The 26,393-nt window shown below is 50.3% G+C and overlaps 1 protein-coding gene across 5 annotated transcripts in view; it reads left to right on the forward strand.

The window, feature by feature from the left end:
- LOC125746729 (guanine nucleotide exchange factor VAV2-like) overlaps positions 1–26,393 on the forward strand; it is a 125,311-nt gene that overhangs the window by 38,912 nt on the left and 60,006 nt on the right. For all 5 annotated transcript variants that reach the window (XM_049021082.1, XM_049021085.1, XM_049021084.1 and 2 more), the window contains exon 2: positions 408–524. In XM_049021082.1, coding sequence (XP_048877039.1) covers positions 408–524 — 117 coding nt within the window. The remainder of the gene's footprint in view (positions 1–407; positions 525–26,393) is intronic.

Genomic DNA, 26,393 nt, shown 5'->3' on the forward strand with positions numbered 1-26,393 from the left:
GTCATTTGGGATGTGTTAATAGCATGGTTTTTCTAAATTTAGATACATTTCTTATTAAAACTTCATCACTGCCATCTGTCATAATTGCTTTGTGGATGAGTAGTGTGTTAATAAAGGTCCACTGTTTCAATTTGATTAAATGAGATGCATCTTCATAAGATCATCTTTGATGCATCATTGGCCTACTAAAGGAGTTCTTCCCATAAAAGGAACACATCTGGTGCACTACATTTTCCCTTAAAGTTATTGGCTATCATGCATGCTAACCACATGCTACACAGCGTTCAGACATGACACACAGTAACTGTAAGCTAAGTCGTCTGGTGATTCAGCAGTGTTCCTGGTGTGCTTCCTCCCAGCCTGCTTAATGTCGTGTCTCACGGTTTTGGCTTTTACTTCCCTTACAGTTTCTGTGCCTGAAGAACATCCGGACTTTCCTCAAGGTGTGCCACGACAAGTTTGGAATACGCAACAGCGAGCTCTTCGACCCCTTCGACCTTTTTGATGTGCGGGATTTCGGGAAGGTGAGTTCCGCGGGCGTCCTGAAGGTCACTTTGGCTTAACACTGTGGGATGTTGGAACAGCCACGAGTCTGACTGCTGCAGAAATGTTGAAATGCCCCGAATGTGAGTTTTACGTTCTTTTGCTAATTCCTCATCCAAGCGGACTTTTGTGGTAATTGGACAAATAAAGATGCGGGGTAGCACATTAAATCATGGTGTTCGTGCTCTTAGGTCAGTAGTGTAATTCCACATCTGCCCTATTTCTTTAGTAGGTCTCCAACAAATCAGATTACATGGTGGCAATAGGAGGCCAGGGGAGATAATCCACTTCTGCATGAATTCATGTCTTGCCCAAGACGTCATCAGTTGATATTGGTCCAGATGTTCAAGCGTCATTAAGTGCTTTGGATCATAAGGAGAGCATTAGAGATGGATGTCTGTTGGATAAAATGATGGTATTGTTTGAGACATGATCATGTAATTTGATGTTTTCGTCTGTTCTGCTCGTAAGTAACTGAATTGGATGTTTGACCTCGTGCATATATTTAAATGAGAGAGGCAGAGGAAGTGTTCGATGATGTGTGGGGAGGGGCCTGTATCATGGCGGCTATGCTGCGGTGTGAGGGATGGACCAGAGGCCGTGTCCCTGCCCCCCCTGTGGAAACGATATTCTGCCCAGAGCCTTTAAAATCCATCAGCCAGCCAGTTCCATCTGCCGAAAGGGCCAATTGCCTTTGCTGCGATGCTGCGGTTGCCCCGACATTGATTTTTCCATTAGCAGCAAACAGCCTATTGTAAAATATCGAAGTGAACAGCGCGCTTCTAACGTGAACATATATGGTGTAACATATCTTGAGCGTCTCGCTAATTTAATTTTCTAGCCTCCTGGGTGGCGAAAGACAAACAGCACGGTCCTTTTGTTGTGTTTAAGCCTTTTATATCTGGGAAGTGCTGTTGCAAAGCAACCCCCCCCCCCCACCTCCCCTTTCTGTGTCCATTTGCTGGGTCCCGCTGTTGGGATGAGTGAAACACATTGCGGTAAATAAACAGATGAACCGCATCAAATGGGGTGGGCTGGAACCAAACCCAAATTGGTTAAGCTAACGCCCCCCTCTCACCCGCTGGGGAATGGCAGGGTGAGCGTCAATGGTCCAAAATCGCTCCAAATGTCACACTTCCGGAACCTTCTACCTCCTGAATTATTCAGTGGAGAGTGTGGTACCTGTCCGTCCAAGCCCCTCTGGCAGGTGATTCCGTCTGGAGGGGGGGACTCCCTCGAGCCTCGGTGTGGGCTGAGCAGCAGATGGGCGTACGCCACTCAACCTCTCTGTCCACATCCTGCCAGCTCTGTACGCCCCTTTCATCTGAAAGCTATCCTATTGGAAAACCCAGTAACCTATACTGAGCCGGGGGCAGTGCCCTCCCATCCACCCCCCCCATGGAGTCTGCACATATGCTCGTTTCTTCACAGACTGACTGCTACTGAAGCCTCAGTCTCAGGACCGATATTTGTCATGTAATGTAGCTGGTGCCGAATACGAACAGCAGGCCCTGGGGAGAGCCTGTTTAAATGCTGATCTGCTTCGTCTATTAATTAGGACGATTAATGTGATTTATATTAATGCAGAAATGCCTCTTTTTTATTTTTTTTCTTTCGCAAGAGCAGCATAAATAGAATGACATTGTTGTCAAAATATGCCCTTGTTTTTGTTATTCTGCAAAGGAAATTAAATGCTTTTATGAATATCTTTATACGTGCAGGGGTTGTTGGTTTTTACACTTGTAATATCCACAAAATCAAGCAGACTTCTGGCTGAAATGCTCTGCCAATAATATGGTTTCGTTTGAAATTGATGCCGTTTGTTTACTTATTTTCCATTAGTGGTGATAAACATTTCTAACCAAAGCATAGTTAAAGTCATTGTATGCAAAATTTATAAAGTCATAGCTAATTATTCACAGCTGGCATGAATAACATATGGCGTAATATGACGGTCCGAGTAGTGTGAAATTCAGAAAAACCAACTGAATCTGGTTTGCGATGGAAGTTCTTTAGGATATTGTAACTCAGAGGTAGTGCTGAAGGGAATTGGCACAGCCCCTCTCGCTGACTCTCCGCTGTCCCGAAGGGCGTGTTTGCTCTAGCATTAAGACCCAAGCAGATCCTCTCAACACCGGGTAATGTGCAATAAGGAAAGCCTTGGCGGGAGGACAGCGGGGACGTAAATGCAGGATCCCAGGGCTGGGTTGAAAGAGAAGAAAGTGAAGGGCTGAGGCTGGTGTCAGTGCCTGGGTTCTGGGTTACTGGGTTAAAACGAAACGGAACACACTAATGTATGTGGTGCAACGAATCGGTCCGAATAAACCCGGTCACCTGGTTCTACAGTGCATCCAGAAACTTGTGAAGACCCAGCACCGGAGTCCTTTAGCACTTAGGGTTGATACGTGATGTTGGGTTGCCAGGCAGACTCTTGTCCAAAGCAAGCATGAAGTACTTGCCAGTTATTTCACAGTATTAAATCAGGTTAAGTACCTTGCTGAAGGATACCCGGTGCTTCACCTGGGACTTGAACTAAAAATATTTGGGTTCTGTGGACCACACCCTCAGCTGCTACATTACCCACCGCCCTACATAGCCACGGGACAGCCCGCCTTTCTACACTGTGGAGAGACTGAGAGTCTAATAGTGCGAGGTTAGGGGAGTCGTGGTTGCCAGTTACAAGGTCCAAACGACGAGCTTGGCTGAAGGGGGCTTCCATTTCTCCTTCGGGATTATGTGCCAATGTTCGCTTTCAGCACCAGGGGCCAATGACACACTATTAAATTAAGACCCATTACATTTCAGCCAGCTACCTTTTCTCTCTCGCCTCCCAGAACGACAGCCATTGTTTCTGGGTGAATTTGAGCTGAACAGCCAAATTCTAAAGACATAATTATTTCCTGCCTCATTCTTCTCCACTCAACGGTTTTGGGATTCATTTGTTTGCTGCACTGTGTATGGAGAGTGACATAGGATTAGGGTACCGTGCACTGAAGTGAAACTGCTGCTACCACTTAACAATCAATCGGAGTTCTGTGTCTTGCACGTTTGTGTGTGTTCTTTGTCCCTGAAAAGGCTCTGCTCTGCAGAAATTTCCTACATGGCCTGTGAGGATCCCACTTTTTCCACAAAAGGTCAGTGCAAGAAGCCCGTCACCATTCTTAGCAAATTCCCCTGCCTGAACTGGCAAAGTACTAATGTAACTGGTGCACATTTTGGTACTTTGGTACTTTTTGTGCCGCAAAGTGAATAATTGTATGATACGGATTGGAGGACCGTGGAAATGATAAGACAGTGGCAAAATTTTTTCCAGAGTCTGACTGTGATGTCCAGAAACAGGAGTACAGAATGTCCTGCTTATTATAAATGAGCTGCTTTACCAGTGACATACATTTTACTAGCATAATGATTGGTCCATCAATGGTAATAACAGGAAAAGGCTTCTTAAACCCGAGTCACTGGATGCTCTTCCTCATTTATCCCATTGTCTCCTTTGACTTCTTTGGCGCCCCCTGCAGAATGGGAGTGAGGTGGCAAGAACGAAAGAGAAGAGTTCTTCTTTCCAAGCACCCTGGAAGCTCTCTCCTGCTCTCGAACCCCCTTCACACTCAAATCCCGCATTGATTCCTGTCTGTCAAAAGCCTGCATGTTTTAACATTAGCCTGGTAAGATGGGATCAATTATTCATTCAAAGCGGCTCACTCCTGATGATAATTTCTCCAGTGATGAATAATTAATGGGACTCTCCACCCCACTTTTAGCCCTTCTACTTTGCTATTCTCATTAGCCTTTCCCTCGTTAGCGTGCTGCCCTCCGAAACAGGTGGCTTTCAAGGGGCTTTTCCCGTCTAGGATGCCTGTCTGATGCCAGGCGGTGCCCAGATGCTGCGTTTGTCCTGTGTCACCCCCACGCCATGGCTGCTGTGTCTCCTTAAGCAGTAGTAGCCCCCATTAAAATCGTTACATGCACGCTTGCCGCACATGGACCACTGCTTCTCCCCGACACTTATTTGGAATGAGTTCAGCCGCAGTGTGAGGTGAAGGTGCTTTAGGTATGGTCATTAGATCTTCATCAGGCTTTTGCTGTAAGCATGATTAGGTGTATATTTTTTATGCCATTTACTTACTGTATACAACTGAGCTTATCATGAGCTTATCATTATAATGAGAGCAGACCATTGCAGTCAGTTGGGATATATCCTAGTGTGTTAATGTTAGATAACTTAACCTTTATAATTACCCCCCCGCCCCCGCCGCCGTGATCGGAAAGGCCTGGCATAGCCTCAGGTCTGATTACAGGCCAACAACCCACCCCTTCCCCAAACTGACCTCCTCACTGACAGACTTAAAGCTGTAGCAGAGTTTATTTTACCCAGTGGTTTGTGCCAGAGATAATTTGTGAATTCAGAAATCCAGACCCTCCCCCCCCAGGTTGCACATTTTCCACATGCCAAAATTGTTATGTTTCATTTGTATCGCCAATATTATTATTTTTCTCCTCAGACTGCAATTAAATTATCAGCTGAATCTCAGGCCTGTAGTACGTCCAGATCTCCCCACAGTAATAACAAAGAGGATGGACTATTTAAAGCCATCCTCAAGTGTATCACCGAAGAAGATGAATTTCACATGAGGGGAGTTATCCATGGCCTGTTCTTCAGGACTTCCTGTCTGGCCGCACTGCCCCCGGAGGATTACCCTGCGTCGTAAGACTCCGACTGCTAACACAATGCTAATACACATAGCTTACATTTTTGTCACCCCCCTCCCCACCCTGTATTTATACAGCTGGATATTTTTACAGACATAGTTTAGTTTAAATAACTTCCTCATAGGCAGGGGGGCAGTTTTCCTATTGGGATTTTCCCTTCTGGGGTTCCCCCCCAGTACACTTTCTTAATGCTCTATCACCCGTGGATTTAAGCAGAGTGGTTGTTTGCCAGCTCCGCTAGCTTGCTGTACGTGTTCCGTTGGAGTATGTAATCTATCTTTTTCCCTGTTTCTTTTTACTTTATTAAAGGCCAGTTGAGCCCAGGATGTACGGAGAATAGTAATTTCTGTTGCTCGGGGAACCATGACCGCCATTTCGTCCCTTTGTTGTCCCCCGAAAGCCGGCGATTTAAAATCATTGCGCAAGTGATTATTCCGCAACTTCGGCTTCTTGAGGAGACGTGCGGAATGAATTGAAGATGAGGCCAGAGGATTTGGCATCCCGTTATTCTTCGTCAATCAAAGTGGAATGTAAATCTGCAATTCACGTTGCCGTGGGCTCGGCCTCTTCGCTAGGGTGTAGTAGAGTGAGAATTTTAGTTTATCGACATATGCCAGGATTAGCTAGCTGTGTTTCGACAACCGGTTGCCATTACCTTGATGTTGATGTTCAGAGCCTGTGCCACTTGTTTTGTGTCCCAGGGCTCGATTCCGTTTGGCCGTTAGGGTGTGAGTAGCGGAAGGCCCCCGCGCCGCCCTACCTGTTGTGTGTTTAGCTAGCCATCCAGATGCGTGCTGAATTCTGTTCCGTCCCCGCTTCCCTGTGGGAGCGCTAAATCGACACCCCTCTCTCCGCTCTGGCTAATTTCGTGCCCAGCGGGTGTCCCCCCGGCAGGCTGTAATTGCTCACTTTGCATCCTCTTCTGACATGGAGCGAGGCCAGCCCACTCACAGGCCTGCCGGCTTATTCTTCACTCCTGTAACAGTAGAATTAGCAACATTTTTATGTTTTTATTAGCCCGGCCTATAAATTGTTTTCATAGTAATGTATGTAACTTCTGCAACAGAGCAGTCTTGGGCTTAAGTCAGCATTCTCTGTAATATATGCATTCCATTGACTTCCCTTGATTTAACTGAGAATGTAAAAGTTAAAATTGCTATAGAAAGTTCGTAAAGGATTTCAGCATGGGCTTTCTGTTCATATACCCCCTGCTCCACTTCTTGGGTAAAACCTTGGGGCTCCTGCCAGCTTCGTTCTGTTCCATTTCTCATGCACCTTCTTTGTTGTGACGAGTGAAGCTTCAGTGCGGCTGTCAGCAGCTGATTATCCTGTGAATCCTGCTGCGGTTTGCTGATCACTCTTGCGAAACTGCTGGAATGTTCATTAATGGTTTTCTTTGTGGGGGGCAATATGAAAGATACTGCTTGAAAAAGGTGACCATTTCATTCATTTGTGAAATAGACAGATTTGTTTATGAAATGGAAGATTATATAGTTTGTATAATATATATATATTATGACATAGTGGTGTCATGTGGTCTGAGGCATCATGGGTGCAGGGAGAGAAACGGACACTAGCTTGCCGGGAAGGACACGCTCTACGCTCTTTATTAGCAGTCCTGAAAAGGGCTACATCAGGCACCCAACGGGCACCAAACCTATTACACATAAGAAATACAAGATTGTCAGATGCTGAACTGTAAGATACACACATGGTGGGAGATTTACTTAAGCTAATTACACACGAGGATCAGACAAGGTGCACACAAGACACGGGCAAACACGCATGCAAGAATAAGGAAATATAACCATTAACAATAACAACAACAATACAAGGGCTACTTACAACTGTACATGGTGTCAGGGTCGGCCCCTGTTGTCTCAGCCTTTTGTGTCCCTTCCCCGTTTGGCCAGCAGGCATCGCTGACCATCCTGTCCCTCTTGTCAGTCTTTCTGTTTCCCTTGTTTCCTGTTAGCCGCATGGCTCAATGTGTTGAGCCTTGTGGCTACTTGCAAATCCCTTTGTCCTGTGTTCGCATCCTCTGTTTTTGTATTTTGTTCCCTAGTGTTTCTTTAGTATGAGTTTAGTTCCCGTGTTTGGTGATTTTTTGTATTCCATTTTGGTTTCTTGTTTTGAGCCTTAGTTATGTTTTTTATTGGTTTTGTTACCCCCAGTGTACGCACACACACACACACACACACACACACACACACACACACACATACAGGCTTCAAGAATCAATAGTTCCCAGCAAGTTGCCACAAACATGGAGAATGCATGGATCAGGGCTCACTCTGGTGGTCATGCCCCTTTTGAGACGTCCACCATGTTGGTTCCTGAACTGCACGTCTGTGCCGAGTTGCCTCTGGTGCCTAATAGCTTTTCAGGCCTCGCACTGCTACCCCGCGTCACAAGTGGTTAGTCCAGCACAGTGGGCGTGGCTGGGTGCCACAGCCGCATACTGAAAAGGGGAGGAGATTAATTTCTCACTCATTTCATGCTATCTCAAGAGAGTATGAGAGACAGGAGGAGCAAAGCCTTACCTATGATCCGACGCTCCCTCCAGACTGGAGGAGAGACAAGCAGAGGGTGTGACTCGCATGACTTGTGCCGTTTCTGTGCAATAATGGTGGTGGGCTCACAGGCCGACAGGCTCAGAGGTGAGGAGCACCAAAAGGACAGAAGGATAGACCACACACAGATGAATGCATCCTTTATTTAAGCGTGTCTGGACAATGATGACTCAGCAACTTTCTCCTTGGCTCTGTTTTAACACCTTGGGTTAGTCTTCGCTTGGTTGTGTGTGTGTGTGTGTGTGTGTGTGTGTGTGTGGAGATAAATAGCCATCTATAGAAGCTTCTAAAGTTCATGCACCTCTCAGAGCTTCTAGACCTCACAGGCTGCAGCTGATGGCCTGAAGTCCATGCTGATGTTCTTCATGTTTAATTGGAAGCTCGTGCTTATTGGTGTAGTGTTACGGCTGCTACTTTTACTCAAGAGATTCAAGAGAGCCATTCTTACTATTTACGGAAGGATTATTTACATACGAAACCATATGTATCTTTGGTCTGTATAGCGTATGCAACTAATGGTGATCTATGTCACTGAAAAATTGTTTCTGAAACAGACCCTTTTTTCAGTTAAAAAAAAATTAAACAGTTTTAAAAAAATCTATTAATCATCTGTGGTGAATTTTAGTATCTTATCCTCAGGCGAAGAGCATTTGCGGTCAACATCATTTTGTTGAGAAGCTCAAGAGCTTCAATGCACAAAAAGTCAAACATGTGGGACGCAAGAGGCACCGTTCAAGCAAATTTGATCCCAGAACATGCAAAGTTGATTGTCCCTAGAGGCTGCTGAGCATTTGACCCAAGCAGAAATATTAAACTTGTACTTTGTTCAGGCAGCGGCGCTTGCTGGCCTGGAGACAAGCGATTGCTTCTCTTTCATGACTCAGCGCTTCGAAAACAAAACACTTATTTTTGTTTGCGCTTGAGTGGAATAACGCTGAGTAAGTAAGAAAGGATTTCTCTCATAGTGGGAAGGTTTAGGGACAAAGTGAAGTTTAAATTCCTTCAGCGTCCCCTTTTCATTTTTATTTATTCTGGGGGGGGGGGGGGATTCTTCATGTTTTTCTGATTTATGTTCGAGTAACAGAAAATCAATGGATGGCATAAATAAATTGACTGTAATGACATTTGCTTTCCTCTCAGTGTAACTCGCCACTATATATAGTGAATGTGTTTTATGCACCGGCAGATTTTTTCTGGCAGGTTTCAGATAATAAAATAATGGATCACATGGTTTCAGATCGGACTCTGGGTGCCCTGTGCATTCAGATGCAGAATAGATTGCCATCGAGTAATTAATGCTGGCCGAATTTCAAAATAATTCATTATGCGGCTCACTGGCAGCTGCCAGCCGTTAGCGGCTAATGCTACATAATCTGAGGGTCTCCCCTTCAGGGATGGGGCTGGGGCCGTGAGCAATGAGCCCAGCTCGTGAAGGTCAGTCCTCCGGAGCTCCAGGCTGCCCCCCCCACATGCTAGCAGTAGGCTGGGTTAGGGAGCTCAGGTCCCACCCTCTCCCCACGCCTGTTACGGCACCCGTAGGAGACGTATGGTGAGGAGGTGCCGGAAGTGTGCTGGACCCCACAGCCATCTGTCTGCTGGAGGTCGCGCCCGTGAACAGATGCTGCCGCCCGCTGCCCATCGCAGCAAGGATGTGGGTGGACATATGGCCGCCAGGAGGGGGCCTGGGCCAGCATGAGCCTGGTGGAATGGAGCTGACTCAAAATAAGGCCGAGCCGACCCCCAGCCCCTCCGGATGGCCACAAATTCTTCCTGACTCCTTCCTGCATTTGGCTGAAAAGTCATCGTATATCATACAAGTCACCATGGCTGGGTAGTTGTGAGGTGTATGATGTCATATGATTGGCATCAGATATGTGATTGATTGGGTGGCCGGTAGATAACCTGCTTATTTAGAAACGTCCAGTGCGGCGTCCTGGGGGTCACTGCACTGGTGAAGCCTGGAGAAGACAGATGGAAAGTTGGTCCAGATGTGGATGAAAGCAGACCTACTAGGTGCATGTACTTGGGTTATGGCGTCTTGGTCGCCACCTTAATTGTGCCCCCTGCTGGTCCACGTATCCATGCACCAAGATGGGAGAAGGCAGGCAGAGGCCGACATTACGAGATGACCTCCGCACTGGACCTCCGGTACCGGGTTAGGGTAACAGGCAATCAGAAGAAAGAAAAGTTCTGTAGGAACAACATATAGCAGGGGGACGTCAGCCACTGGGGAAAACTGCACTAAGGAACCGAAAGCGAGTGAAATGAGACCTGACAGGAATGTCCCCCTTCTCCCCCACCCTGCATTGCACTGCAGCTTTTCTAGGTCTTGTTAGGCAATTCCACGCCTGCAGCTTTCCCTCCCTCCCAGAAGCCCTGACCTTAATAGCCTCTGATGACACACGCGAGACAAGGGGCGATATAACCCAATCGGTTCCTCCCTCGTCGACCTGGGACTCGATCCGGGAAGGACCGGTCCCGGGTCCGGTCCTCCCTCTGACACTTACTGAAGTCATCAGCTGACTCCCTACTCCCTTGTTCTGAGTGTCATGATATATGGTCTTGCCTCGTAGTGTGGGGAAGATTGTTATTCCACGTATATGAGTGGTGGGCCGGGGGGGGAGGGTTGGAAATTTGGTCTAATTCTGTCAGTTTCCGGGCCTATCTAGGCAATCACACATACGAGAGGAGAGAGTAAAAGAGATACACCTTAGATAAGGTATGTCAGCTGTGCATGGCATGTAATAGACTCTCTGCCAACCACTGTGGGACGGCTGTATTAATAAAACATTCAAAGTGGGTGGCAATAGTGGCAGGCAGGCGGGAAAGCAGGGGACTCTGAGTGCAGGTGGCTTTCCTGATGTGCCCCCCCCCAGCCATCTGACATTGCAGGCCCAGCGGGGCAGAAAAATCCCGGCGTTTTGCTCTCCCCCTTTGTCATTATGCCGTCCTCCTTGCAGCGGTGCTGCGCTGGAGCTGCCTGCGTCCCATTACCTCCACCTGTGTGACTGCCCGCGAATTAATGTCTAATCTTTGCAGATGTCACTCAGCGTGGGGTAGTGAGCTTTGAATGGGAAGACGGCCCTGTAGTGAGGGCCCTGGCTTTTAGTAATTTATGTTTTTTTGTCTTATCATAATCCCACCTCCTACTCCGCATCCCCCATCCCCCCACCCACCCAGACACTCGTCTACCGCGTTGCCTCCCGCTTCTGTGGTACTCAGGCCATCTACAATTTTCACTTGAACAATGCAGAAGACTTTCAAGGACACAAATGTGGGAGATAACAGGTTTTTTGCCCCCCCCCCCCCCCCCCCCCCCCCCACCTGGTGGTGGATTCTTTCCTCCACCCCTGATTCCCTGTTTAGAATCGACTGGCATGCTGATGAGAGTCAGGGACGGGGCCCCGGCCGATTTGCCTTTCGGGTCAGTCCATCTGTGCCCATTCTGTTCACCTGCCGTCTCGCCCCTCCCTCTTTCCACCCGACCGATTCCCTCGCCTCACTCTGTACCCTCTTGTTCCCTTCGCTCCACTCCGTCCCCCTTGCCCCACTCTGGGCACCCCACCCCGGCCCCTCACCCCACTCAGTACCCGCATAGCCTGTCCCCCCACCCCGGCCCCTCACCCCACTCAGTACCCGCATAGCCTGTCCCCCCACCCCGGCCCCTCACCCCACTCAGTACCCGCATAGCCTGTCCCCCCACCCCGGCCCCCTCACCCCACTCAGTACCCACATAGCCTGTCCCCCCACCCCGGCCCCTCGGCCCACTCAGTACCCACATAGCCTGTCCCCCCACCCTGGCCCCTCACCCCACTCAGTACCCGCATAGCCTGTCCCCACACCCCGGCCCCTCACCCCACTCAGTACCCGCATAGCCTGTCCCCACACCCCGGCCCCTCACCCCACTCAGTACCCGCATAGCCTGTCCCCACACCCCGGCCCCTCACCCCACTCAGTACCCGCATAGCCTGTCCCCACACCCCGGCCCCTCACCCCACTCAGTACCCGCATAGCCTGTCCCCACACCCCGGCCCCTCACCCCACTCAGTACCCGCATAGCCTGTCCCCCCAACCCGGCCCCTCACCCCACTCAGTACCCGCATAGCCTGTCCCCCCACCCCGGCCCCTCACCCCACTCAGTACCCGCATAGCCTGTCCCCCCACCCCGGCCCCTCACCCCACTCAGTACCCCGCATAGCCTGTCCCCCCACCCTGGCCCCTCACCCCACTCAGTACCCGCATAGCCTGTCCCCACACCCCGGCCCCTCACCCCACTCAGTACCCGCATAGCCTGTCCCCCCAACCCGGCCCCTCACCCCACTCAGTACCCGCATAGCCTGTCCCCCCACCCCGGCCCCTCACCCCACTCAGTACCCGCATAGCCTGTCCCCTCAACCCGGCCCCTCACCCCACTCAGTACCCGCATAGCCTGTCCCCCCACCCCGGCCCCTCACCCCACTCAGTACCCGCATAGCCTGTCCCCCCACCCCGGCCCCTCACCCCACTCAGTACCCACATAGCCTGTCCCCCCACCCCGGCCCCTCACCCCACTCAGTACCCGCATAGCCTGTCCCCCCACCCCGGCCCCTCACCCCACTCAGTACCCCGCATAGCCTGTCCCCCCACCCTGGCCCCTCACCCCACTCAGTACCCCGCATAGCCTGTCCCCCCACCCCGGCCCCTCACCCCACTCAGTACCCCGCATAGCCTGTCCCCCCACCCCGGCCCCTCACCCCACTCAGTACCCGCATAGCCTGTCCCCCCACCTCGGCCCCTCACCCCACTCAGTACCCCGCATAGCCTGTCCCCACACCCCCGGCCCCTCACCCCACTCAGTACCCGCATAGCCTGTCCCCCCACCCCGGCCCCTCACCCCACTCAGTACCCCGCATAGCCTGTCCCCCCACCCCGGCCCCTCGGCCCACTCAGTACCCGCATAGCCTGTCCCCACACCCCGGCCCCTCACCCCACTCAGTACCCGCATAGCCTGTCCCCCCACCCCGGCCCCTCACCCCACTCAGTACCCGCATAGCCTGTCCCCCCACCCCGGCCCCTCACCCCACTCAGTACCCGCATAGCCTGTCCCCCCACCCCGGCCCCTCAGCCCACTCAGTACCCCGCATAGCCTGTCCCCCCACCCTGGCCCCTCACCCCACTCTGTACCCGCATAGCCTGTCCCCCCACCTCGGCCCCTCAGCCCACTCAGTACCCGCATAGCCTGTCCCCCCACCCCGGCCCCTCACCCCACTCAGTACCCGCATAGCCTGTCCCCCCACCCCGGCCCCTCACCCCACTCAGTACCCGCATAGCCTGTCCCCCCACCCTGGCCCCTCACCCCACTCAGTACCCGCATAGCCTGTCCCCCCACCCCGGCCCCTCACCCCACTCAGTACCCGCATAGCCTGTCCCCCCACCCCGGCCCCTCACCCCACTCAGTACCCGCATAGCCTGTCCCCCCACCTCGGCCCCTCACCCCACTCAGTACCCGCATAGCCTGTCCCCACACCCCGGCCCCCTCACCCCACTCAGTACCCCGCATAGCCTGTCCCCCCACCCCGGCCCCTCACCCCACTCAGTACCCGCATAGCCTGTCCCCCCACCCCGGCCCCTCGGCCCACTCAGTACCCCGCATAGCCTGTCCCCACACCCCGGCCCCTCACCCCACTCAGTACCCGCATAGCCTGTCCCCCCACCCCGGCCCCTCACCCCACTCAGTACCCCGCATAGCCTGTCCCCCCACCCCGGCCCCTCACCCCACTCAGTACCCGCATAGCCTGTCCCCCCACCCCGGCCCCTCAGCCCACTCAGTACCCGCATAGCCTGTCCCCCCACCCTGGCCCCTCACCCCACTCTGTACCCGCATAGCCTGTCCCCCCACCTCGGCCCCTCAGCCCACTCAGTACCCGCATAGCCTGTCCCCCCACCCTGGCCCCTCACCCCACTCAGTACCCGCATAGCCTGTCCCCACACCCCGGCCCCTCACCCCACTCAGTACCCGCATAGCCTGTCCCCCCACCCCGGCCCCTCACCCCACTCAGTACCCGCATAGCCTGTCCCCCCACCCCGGCCCCTCACCCCACTCAGTACCCGCATAGCCTGTCCCCCCACCCCGGCCCCTCGGCCCACTCAGTACCCCGCATAGCCTGTCCCCCCACCCCGGCCCCTCACCCCACTCAGTACCCGCATAGCCTGTCCCCCCACCCCGGCCCCTCACCCCACTCAGTACCCGCATAGCCTGTCCCCCCACCCCGGCCCCTCACCCCACTCAGTACCCGCATAGCCTGTCCCCCCACCCCGGCCCCTCACCCCACTCAGTACCCGCATAACCCAACCTTTTACCCCAGCCTCGCACCCCAGCCTATATCTGCACTCAGATAGGCCCTCTCCCATACCGATGCCAGCAGACAGGTCCTTCTTTCCAAGAGCCTTAGTGTTATTATGAGACAGGTCTATGATAATCACTTCAATATTTATGGTACTGTTTAGTGATTTTTTAAAAATGTTATATTGCCTTTTGTTTGCCAGTTAAATAGATGCTAATGGGATTTGGCTTTAAAACCCAGGAACCTGAATGTGTCACGCGGCAGCCCAGTCCCTCGGAAAGCCATCGATCACTCACACGTGAACGAGTTCCGGTTCATTGGCGACACTGTGCATCCCCCCCCCGCCCCGAGCAACAGGGCGTTCAAGACAAACAAAGTTGTTTCGGTGCTTGATTATCAGCCTCGACTGCCGCCTTGTTCTGGACAATAGCAGCTAATCTGTATGAATGGGCTGATCCCCCTCAAAGCCGATTGGTCGGTTCCGCTGGGCCGGCCCATCATTCGCCACCCTTATCGCTGGGCCAAACTCGCCTTCGCCCTGATAAGGGAGATTTAATGGAGATACTTAGCATGCACTCGTTTATCAGCCTCTGACAGGCTACTGGGGCCTTGGTGCGCCGGGGGGGCCTGCTTTTCTTCTGGGGGGAGTTTTCTGCATCACATCAGAGCAGATGAACCCAGATTGTAAAAAGTGTATTATTAAAGTGTGTGTGGGGGTGCAATGAATGCATAAGGAAAGGCTTTTCTGATGCACTGCAAGCCTGACAGGGGTGATGATGATGATGATGATGATGGTGACAATGATGGTGTTGCTGGTTGTGGTGGTGATGATAGTGATGATTCAGCCTCTGTTGGGCCTCTCCATCCTCCCACCATCAGGAGACCCGCTGTGTTAAATCGCTCTTCAGCATCTGGAGATGTTCTGCGCTGTGCACTGTGGTGCTTCGGTTTCCGTACTGCGCTTGCCGCATATAAATGCCCCCCCCCCCCCCCCCCCCCCGTGCCTTGTGGGGAGCAGCTGCAGCCGTTTCCGCTTCACAGTGCTCCATCTGAGCACATCGGCTCAGAGATACAGCCCCTCACGGCCTCGGTGCAGCAAACCGCCGGTCGAACCCGGTCCTGACCTCACCACATCCCTTCCTTCCCCAAGTGATCTGACCTGACAATCTGCTGTCTTATCTAACACTCTGTCCACCCATCTGTGTTGGTGGATCTCGCTTCCCTAAGCCTGTGAGATTCCATCCTACCACTGGTCCTCCTTCATCTCTCGCCTAGTGGTGGGTCTTCCACAGCTTGCCCAGTGACCATTACACCAGAGCCCTGGTGTTGATGTGAGGGAGTTTAAAACCCTGCCGTTAATTTATGAACATCTCAGTGTCCTGGGTTAACATCCCTGATCCGGGGGCTTTTTGCTGTGCTGCTTTTAGCTAAATGCATAATTAATCATCCTCGTCTGAATGAATGCTTTAATCCAAACCTGTCCTTCAAAGCTGCGATTCTCCAGTCACTTTAAGATGAACGTAGGTTAGCAATAACAAGTACATTTATACACGTTTTTTTTTCACCTAGAAGGAATAAATCAGTGTCTCTTATTTCAAATAATATGGATCATGTGGTCTTCATGTAACTAAAGAATAGATTTTATTATTTATTCTGGTTTGTAGTTTCAAAAGCCCCACACCCCTGAATAGGATAAGCGGTTACAGAAGATGGATGGATGGATAGTTTCAGAGGTTCAAAGGTTTTATAGTCCATTTCACAAATATTCTACCAAAGAAGAAAATATGCTTATTCCTTTAAATTAGGTTTAATATAAATACTTTTACTAACAGGATCTGTTTATCGTGATTTGACTGGTGAGGTCGGCTCTGTCAACATCTCAGTCGAGGGTTATTAAGAGCTCAGCCAGAAAGGTCCAGCCCCAGTCAACGCCTTACGACCCCCCCAGACCGATGTCGCTGACCTCTGACCCGAGCACTGCCTGGATCTTTTTGCATCGATCGCAGGCTCCGTTTCCTCGTGTTTCCTTGCTTCAGCTCTCTTGGTCTCTACGTGCCCTTTTTAAAGGATTTCTCAGTCTGTTTGAAGATGTGTTCATGTGGTGAAATGGGGGAGCAGGGGGTTTGTCTGTGGGTCGGGCTGTGCTTTATGGCCTGCGGAGGACTGGGGTAGAGCTCATTAAAGTGCCCCGTCCTTCCGCTTCCCCCGTTCTTCTTCCTCAAGGGGGAATCATGTGACAGACATGTGATCTGAGCGAGACGCCCGCCGAGATGGTGATATTCTCACCAAAGAGCGCATTGACTCTAGTCTTAATTGTGGCTGCCCATTACATCAGGTGTATATTTTCTAAATGTGTGGTGTGGCATTCCCTACCTTAACGATGCACTTCAGTGCTTATTAACCTGAACCAGACTTTTTTGCAGGTCTGCTGAGGGAGCCATCCATCCATGTTCTCCAGCAGGGGTCATAGCAGTTAAGGGACTTGACTCCTGATTGAAAATGTGGCCAAAGCTATAGTAACGTCCCAGAGCTTTATGAATAATTTCTCTATTAATAATACCCAACCTATGAAGCAGTGGGCTACATGAAATTGTAAACAGTCAACATAAATTATGTATATTTAGCACATAAATTTTTTTCCCACCTCAAGTCACAGCGTGAATTTAAAGATCGGGTACCTGCTTTTAACCGTGATTCTCACCTGGACTATGAGTCTGTTTCTGGACGCCTGTAAGACTCACTGCGCTGCCCACTTCGTTGATTTCTGTGGAAACTGAGTCTCTATTCTGCCTCAGAAGAATCCTGCATCGTCTGCTAAACGATTCCACCACCCTTTACCACTTTTGAGCCCTTTCCAAAACAGGCTGTACATGCCGCGAGTTTGGCAGCAAAAAAATGGACTCCCCTGGTGCAGTGGAGTGGTGTGAAAGGTCAGAGGTCAAAGAGGTGGGCATGCTTACTGGTGCAATTAATGGTGTCGTATCCAGCACGAGTACAGCATGTTGTTAATGTTCTGGGTGCGCCGTACCCAGTCTCAGTTCCATTTTTCCATGTTCCTAATGAGCATATTAGACCTCAGGGAGGTTGAGCATCGTGACCATCGTGTTGTGTTGACTGAGGTAGGACATGTGTTTGAGCTGCTGCTGAAAGAGAGCACTGGGTTAACAAGGCAACAGATGTGCCCATGAATTTAAGACATTGATCTTGATACTGCGGCAGGTTCAGTGGCGTGTTCAGGTTGATACTGCGGCAGGTTCAGTGGCGTGTTCAGCTTGATACTGCGGCAGGTTCAGTGGAGTGTTCAGCTTGATACTGCGGCAGGTTCAGTGGAGTGTTCAGCTTGATTCTGCGGCAGGTTCAGTGGCGTGTTCAGCTTGATACTGCGGCAGGTTCAGTGGAGTGTTCAGCTTGATTCTGCGGCAGGTTCAGTGGCGTGTTCAGCTTGATTCTGCGGCAGGTTCAGTGGCGTGTTCAGCTTGATACTGCGGCAGGTTCAGTGGAGTGTTCAGCTTGATACTGCGGCAGGTGCAGTGGCGTGTTCAGCTTGGTACTGCGGCAGGTTCAGTGGCGTGTTCAGCTTGATACTGCGGCAGGTTCAGTGGAGTGTTCAGCTTGATACTGCGGCAGGTTCAGTGGCGTGTTCAGCTTGATACTGTGGCAGGTTCAGTAGCGTGTTCAGCTTGATACTGCGGCAGATTCAATGGCGTGTTCAGCTTGGTACTGCGGCAGGTTCAGTGGCGTGTTCAGCTTGATACTGCGGCAGGTTCAGTGGCGTGTTCAGATATGAGATAAAATGGCCTCTTGGGTCACAGGTTCTGCTGAAGTTCCACCCAGTGCATGTGAAAAAACTTCTCTGGGAATCTTGACCAAGCAAGGGACTTTTGACCGACCTATCCATCCATCCATCCATCCATCCATCCACAAGGCAGGGGATCCCCTTGTCAGGATGCCAGTCCTTCACAGGGCCCATATACACACACAATCTCAAACTGGGCATTGTAGAGACGCCAGTCCGCCTGACCACATGCTTTTGGACTGAGTGAGGAAACCCATGGAGATGGATGCTAACTGCAATCAGCTACACAGACCATCACCATCTCATGATTAGAAAAAAGAAAAAGCAACAATATGCCCACAGATTTATTACAAGGATGATCCAATCGAATGAGACTGAGCGGCACGTTTGTGTAGTTATGGATCCCAGCCTCCGCAGTCGTACCTTGCTCGCTCGCTCACCATGCGCCGCCTGATTTGTTTCCTGAGCGACGATGGCTGCGAGAAGCGGAACAGCAGATAAGAAATCAATCGAGGGCCCTAATTTCTCCGTGCCTGGCGGTAAAGATGCTCGGCAATTGATTAGTTGGGCTGACGCTGAGCCGTCCATTAAATAAGCTTGCTGTCTTTGTCACCATTGGTGTAGGCTCTGTGTGAGTGAACAACTTCTGCCAGTAGGTACCTTAGTGATTAAGTAGTTTGGTGTGAAACCGGAACAATATGGCTTCACAGCCCGCTTGTTAATGCTATGTCATTTCTCCCTATGGGAGACTAATCTTATTGATTCCGAATTAAATAATGGGTGGAAATAGATGTTGGTGTGTGTCCAGTTATACTCTGTGTAAATATACTGTGTAACTGCTTGTGTTTGAGTCATTAATGATGTATGTGGAGGCCCTCCAGTCATCCAGGGAGTGAATACCAAAGTGTTGTCTGGGAAAGATGGTATCCCACAGGGGTGCCATTAGGCAGCGAGGATTTACGTCTCCTCCAGACAAGGCCGATCATATCTTGCTCCTCAGTGGTTTGTGGTGGGAGAGCTTCCAGGGAGCAGGTGGTGCAGGAGGGCGTTCTTCCAGTGCTCTCAGGTAACGAGCAATCAGGAGATCTTCGCATGGAGTGCCTTGCTAATCGAGCTAATCGCCTCCCCCCCTACCTCCGTCGGTTGGCGCTGGGAGAATTCAGACTCCAGTGGCTCTAGGAGAGGCCTTGTGTTAAGCAGGACCGCTTAGGGCAGAATGACTTTCAGGGTTTGTCAGTCGAGCCTATTTTAAATGCACTTGGCGTTGCTCCTTTGTAGTGTGTGTGGTCTCTGACCATCACAGCCACAACTCAGACCTGATGGTTTCTTCCCTGCTTGCCTGGGAATATCTAGGGATGCCATGGAAAAAGGTCTGGTCTGTATTTGGGCACCGTGACCCTCATCTGTGGGAAGATAAGCTGAGCTGGTGAGAAGATTCCCGTCGCCGAGGTATATTCATACTCACTCTCAGTGACGTTTTTAGCAGCCGTTCGTAAACTCGACCAGACTATGGCTAATTATCCGTGCTCACCTCACGCCTGGACCTTTCTTTGTTGATAAAGCGGATTACAGATAAGTCTGCGACTAATTCTGCATCATTAGCTGAACAATTACTGTCGTCTACCACCTTCTCTGGCCTAATCAGCAGTACGAAGTCGTGTGGCTTTTTAGGTTCCTTTCTAATAGAGGGATGCGTGCGTGTGTGTGTGTGTGTGTGTGTGTGTGTGTGTCCAGGTATACCTTAACTTGTGGGGACCAAATGTCCCCACAGCCTGATGAATTTTTTTTTTTTACCTTATGAGGACCGGTTTCCTGGTCCCCATAAGGGAAAACTCTATTTCATTAAAATCCGTGACTGCAATGAATAAACTAATAATGCAAGAACTCTTGTATTTTGTTTGCTTACTTGGTACATGGTTATGGTTAGGGCTGGGTAGAGGCTAAGGTTGTCATAGTTAGCATTAGTGTTTTTCCCATAGAAATGAATGCGCAATCCCCATAAAGATATGATTACACAACTGTATGTGTGTGTGTGTGTGTGTGTGTATGGAAGAGAAACAGCAAATTCCTAATACACTGTGTTGAAGCCTTAATTTTCCCACAGTGAGGGGATCCTCTCTTTGTTGTGCTGTAGAATCTGAGAGATTAAATAATTTGATCCCATACAAAGACAGAGCTCTTAGGAGGCGCAGTAACAGTGCTTCATAACACGCTTCCAGCACAAGCAGCAGTGTGTCATTAGAAAGTTCCGGCCAGATTTCCCGAATGCGTCCCTGCTGGTCCCCGGAGGAGTGTTTTTATTTTTTAACCTAAATAAATAAATAAATGTTATAACACTGAGTTATCATGCGTGGAGTTTAAAGCACTGAAGCACAGCAGGGGCGTCTGCAAGGGATGAGAAAAACATGGAAAGGAAGGGAGGTGAGGGATGTCAGTGTCACGTTTGTCCAAATTCACTAAGTTAAAAGGTTGTATATAATTCATTATAATACGCACCATAATACTTTCATTGCTAAAGGGCGCATACCTTTGGACCTATTAGAGTTAATATTCACACTAGATTTACAATATAATTAGACAATATATGCTAACTTGTTAAAGCAAAAAAACTGTATTTAGCGTAGAAAGGGTTAGCGGCAGACAATGGTGTCCAGAGTGAGTGGTACTGCGTCTGCGTCTGCGTCTGCGTCAGGACAAATATAGGTAAGAGTGGAAATAGTCAGTGTCCCGGTTTTTCACAAATCAAAGGTGGCAACCCAACCCCCCCCCTCCCCCATTAGTAGCCCCAAAATGGAGGCAATGGACTGTACACTGGTCACCAATTAAACACAGAAGGGCTTAATTGCCCTTTTTCATCTGGTCTCTCCTTCCTGGCTCCTCAGTGGCTGATGAGGGCGTTCGGGCTGCCTATGATGTGTTCAGCCTCTGTGTCCTCTGCTCTGCGCTGCTGTGGGGTTGGGAGGGGGGGCTGAGCTGCCGCGGGGCTGGGAGGGGGGACGTAAATGCCCCGAAGCTGCTGATTAGGATCAGCACCCACCCAGTCAGCTTGACATGGCAGCGCAGGCTGTTTCTAGGTGTAGACTTGACATGGCAGCCTGGGTGCTTAGGCCATGCCCCCCCCCCCCCCCCCCGTCAGAAGCCCATGCTCCATTCACGTCTAGACATTGGCAGGCGATATATTACTTTTGATGTTGTCACATTTAGCAAATGTTTTTGTCCAAAGTAACGTACAAGTGAGGTAAATAGCACTTGACACTTTACTAGGCATAAGTGCAGCTAGGCTGAGTTTCCAATTCAGTTCAATTCAATTTATTTTTATATAGTGCCTTTCACAGCAGAGTGTCCCCAAGGAACTTTACATGGGTGTGTCGTGATAGTGAATGAATGCACAAGTACAGCCGTAATAGTTTTGGAGCAGGAGAGACAACAATTTCTAGCAAAGTAAAAATTAAGCTAATTAGACTATTCGGTGACCTAAAGTGCATCAAAAGAACATTCAGGGAACATAAATAGCCATCAGGCTTGTGGAGGGAGCTCTGGAACAGATTCATCTCGAGGCATTTCTTAAAAGTTGAGAGGGAGTCTGTTCACCGGATGTGATTTGGCAGCTCATTCTACACAGAGTTAAGAGTAAATCTGTGGAGGAGAAGGTTCCCTTAACCGCTGGGGTCTGAGCCTCAGGTTGGGGGGTCAGGCTGCATCAGGACACTGTCAGAACCCATCAGCCCTATCAGGACCCAACGCCCATTAGGGCAGATTCTCCGGAACCACTGCCAAGGTACCATCAACCCAGAAAGCCAGCATTTCTGTGCCGACCTTTTAGCCCTGCACCTATCCTCCGTGGATGTCTTCATGGAGCTTTGGACACAGAATAGGGGGTGGGAGGACAGGGGGTTTAAAAGCTCAGATGGTTAATTAGGGGTGAAGGTTATACCATCCTTTCCGGCAAAGTAACCTTTGCTCATTATCAGCGTGACGAGAAATGTGGGGGGGGGGAGTTTTATCCACCCTCCCCAGTGGCACGCTGTTGTTGGAGCAGAGTGGGGGGGGGGTACTTTTTTCAGTTTCCATTAAACCCCCCAACCCCCCCCCCCCCCCCCCCCCCCGCCCCATTAAGTCTGTAAACTTAATGCAACAGCCATCCTCAAAATCTCTGTCAATGTATCAGTCAGTAATCTCTGCTCTGCAGGGCCTTGGGACTTTTTAAAGATTCATGTAAATCGACATTTTCCTTGCGTCCGGGGGCACATTAGAGGCGGACGCCACTTCCAGCTTACTTCATGTTCATCTCACACGCTGTGAAGCCACATTTATTTGCTATTAATTATCTGCCCTTGCCATTACTGGGGACTGACAGAACAGGACGTCTCGAAAGTCAGCCCTGATTTAAACCTCCGTTGCTTCAGTGAATTATTTACTCCTGCCGGGAAGTTGTCGGCGATGTTGTGAAAAAAAACACCTACGGAACCCTGAACTTCAGCCCCCCGCAATTATTATTCATGTCATCCGGCTCTCGCTTTATAGTCGCATTAAAAGATTAGACCTGGACGGTGGAGATTTAGCGAGCCTTGTACCAGTAGGTACACGGGCACTGTCCCACAAGGTGCACCGGGTAGTGTTCACTGGGGGGGGCAGGGCGCCACCTTCTGAAGAGCACATCCCTTACAGAAGGTCTTGACTTACCAGTACCAGGGATAATTAGATAGATCTTCAGCTGTTCATGCGGATTGGCATCGACTTCATGTGATCCACGATCGTTACTTCTGCCTCACTAAGATTATTGGCCCAAGGTCACTGTTTCTCATGGGGGGGGGAGGGCTGCATTTTTATGACAGCCTATGACCTTGGTGAGACATTCAGTGCATCGGTGGTCATGTGACCTTCTGTAACGTGACATAGGCAGTAACTAACCACGCATAGAATGGGAGGAGTCAGCAGTACATTCTGCCAAGTTACTTAGTCCGAATGACTCCATTAAAACATTGAAGGGGAGTGTATTGCTGCACTGTTAGGCCTTAGCATAGGTCTATATTTAGATGTTTGCTGTGCTTTTTAACATTCATTGAATGACTTAGCACGTGGCCTTTCTTGTCTAGGATTTATAGAATATTAATTTTGGATTTAAATCACTTTGAATGTAGGTTTTCAGTGATACCTGTGGACTCCTAACAGGCCCTGTGTGGACTCTACTAGAACAAACATGCATTCCAAATGCGATTGGTCTATTCTTGATCAGGTGATTCCCCCCCCCCAGTCCTTCGAGACTGCAGCAGATGTTTCGATCCTGCATTTGGATTGGAGGGAGGAGGGGGTGCTGAGTTTAGTGGGTCTTTTGTCCTCATTTTAGTCTGGCTAGATCTAGTCAATAAATCCATAAATCCTCTCTTTATCAAGGTCTTTATTGAACCAGGATGTTTTAATTACAGTTTCCGACTGTTTTTTGTTTTTCTGCTTTTGTTCTAAGAATCTCCACCAGGAATTTTACCCCTCTGCACCACAGTTAGCAAGGTGAAGCGCCGCGTTAATGAAATAGGAAGTGCAACTTCATCGCGACTTGTTAAAAATATACTGCAAGCGGTAATGAAAATGTAAGCAGACAAAAGCAAAAGGTTCTGCGGGAGTGAATTATCAGCCGTCTCCGTGGGAAAACCCAGGTTGAATTTGTTGCGTGTTTTACTTTCTACGCGCCTTGGACTAATGTTAGATTAATGCTTCTTCAGGGGATGCTGTATCAACTAATGTTCTGCTAAACTAAATTAATGACTTGGCTTTGCTAAGCTATAAAATTTTTCTAATTAGTCTCTCTAATCGTTTTTTTTTTCTCCCAGAGTGTTATTAATTTCAGTGTAATTTGAAACCTAACTCCTCTATGTCATTTTTCTCTTTATCTTGAGGAAATGCAAGTCAAGCAGAAACTGGAGGTGGTTGATCGTTGATGCTGTAGGGGTCAGATGAACCCTGGTTGTCCATCTCACCCGGCTTTGGTAGTATCTGTTGAAGCCCAGTGACTCAGTGCTTAGTGCCATGTCTTAGCATCTCCAGTGTTTGGCCCCAAATCCATATGTGTGGAGTCTGAATGTTCTTCCCATGTCTGTGAAGGTTTCCTCTCATAGTCCAAAATGTCTCTTAATTGCACAGGACCTGCCCTGCGAAGGACCGGCAACTTGTCCAGGGTATCCCCAGGCTCCATGATACCATACTGGTGGTTATGGTCGATAGATGGATGGATTATCAGCTGAGTTAATGCCTTGTTGCTTGGCTTCACTTGAACTGGTCCTGTACCATTCAGTTTTATTTGTCCAGTAGATATCCAGTTGAGAAAGCAGGGTGAGCCAGTACCTGGAACATTGGGGTTAAGGGCCTTGTTCAAGGGCTCAATGGTAACATCGCTCTGCCTACCGTGGGCTTTGAACCAGCGACCTTTTGATCTTGGGCAAAGAGTCTTAACTCGCTTGGCCACACACCTCTCCCGTTTCCCAGGTGTGTTTAGGTCGTGCAAGGACATCACACAAGAGCGGGAACTCGGTGGGAACAACAATGAGCTGGAGAGAAGTTCCATAACCTCCCGCCCCCCTCCTTCCCTCTCCCGATCTTGCCCCTTAGAGATTGTGAACACATCCTTCTACAACGTTTTGTTTCCAAGGTGCATTGGTATTCCCGCCCATCTCGACGTCCCGTGTTATCAGTGGGACCACAGGCCTGGCAGCGGATAAGCACACGCCCCCCCCCACCCACACACACACACACACAACCACGCACGTGCGCACACACTCACAGGCACTCTCTCTCACGCGCCCCCTTAACCGTCCTCCTCGATCATCCGCCCGGACTTTAGTGATGATATCGTCACCGCGGTCACTCCTCTCGCCCATCCTCTTGCTTATCCTGTAAACGGAGAGTCTCATTAACTCCCAGGGGTGGCTTCCAGCCTTGAGTCCACAACGGTAAATTGTCTCGCCTCTGGTGGGCTCGAGATTTTGATCTGAGCCTATTTAATTGCGTCTGTTCCGTTGAAATGGGATAAATATTTAGACGGGCGCAGTTGGGAACATGGAAGTCCACAGAGAAGATCCTGCGGGGCTGCCTGCGATTTTTGTTTGACGGAATCGGATTAAGCATCTTGCGGCGGCCGTGTGGAATTTCGCACGGGTACAGATGTGGTGGGCGCGTCATGCCAGGGATGCTGGGGGTCAGAGGTCACCACCACGGGGCATACTGACGGGCATTTTCATCAAAATGCAAGTTTTACTGCGGACCAAGTTTTGGTCCAGTATGGACAGGTTGGAGGGGTGGATGGTAAGCAGCGTGATATTCCTTATCCCACAGAATTAACCTGCCCCCCCCCACCCCCGTCCCCCACCCACCTTATGGCAACCAGGAAGTCCCAGTGATGCCAAAGATTTCTGAGGTCGCACAGTGTTCAGAAGTCCCCCCGGGCGTTGGGTCTATTGTGACACATTAGTGGGCGGGGCCCTGGGAGGTGTCATCCGACGTTCACTCAGTCTCCCTTATGGAGTGGGGCGACCAGGCTGACACCCCTGCCCTTCTACCCCCCGGGCGACAAAACGTGACCTTTCCGTGCCCCAGTACCTTCTCCGCTCAACGTTAACGATTTCCTTGCCCCTTTTTCTGTGTGTGTCGTTGGCTGACGGTCCCATGGCTTGACCCATTTAACCAGCACATTCCGCCTCCTTCCCACGTCAGAAACACCCGCACAACAATGTGTCAACGACGCGCTCACCTTATTAGGCTTCCTCCGTTCTGATTGGTTCCCAGAGAGACATGTGCCTGATTTTACTCCAGCTACATCCAATCTGCTCACTGATGGCTAATCATACCCCTGCCTCCCCTGAAGCCTCAGGCTGCACTAATCAAGTTAGCTGCTGGCAATCGAATTAACGTATGCAGTTATCTGGTCAGCCCGAACCTCGCCTAATTAAAACACAGAATCCGAGCCATTAACGGGGAAGGTCATCGATTACCTCCGCATGGTTCCCGTTGGTACTCGAGCACAGACTGGTCTCTTCTGTCTCCACGGCCTTTTTCTCAGGCACCGTTTGAGCACGTAGAGACTCATACGCACCTCAGAGGATCAAGCATGTCTCATAAACAGCTCTTGGTAGAAATGCTCCTCCATGTTTAATTGTGCCATAATACTGGGCCCCAGTCGGTGGCTGCTGCACATGCTCATTCATGCTTTATGGGAAGTTTAAAGAATGCACCCTATTTGGGTTTTGCAAGGGGTGTATACAGGGGCGGGGCCACAGGCCCCGGATGAAACCTGATTGGCTGTCGGAGTGCCCCCTCATCTGACACTCACCAATTCAAAACATATTATTGGCTACCGATAAGGTTGATCCTCTTTGTATGAATTAAGGCCTCTGCACTTCGCACCAAATTCCAGGTCTGAAAGTTGGTAACTGGTACCTGAATTCAAGTCTCCTAAAT

Source organism: Brienomyrus brachyistius, chromosome 7 (assembly GCF_023856365.1).
Source record: "Brienomyrus brachyistius isolate T26 chromosome 7, BBRACH_0.4, whole genome shotgun sequence".
NCBI lineage: Eukaryota > Metazoa > Chordata > Actinopteri > Osteoglossiformes > Mormyridae > Brienomyrus > Brienomyrus brachyistius.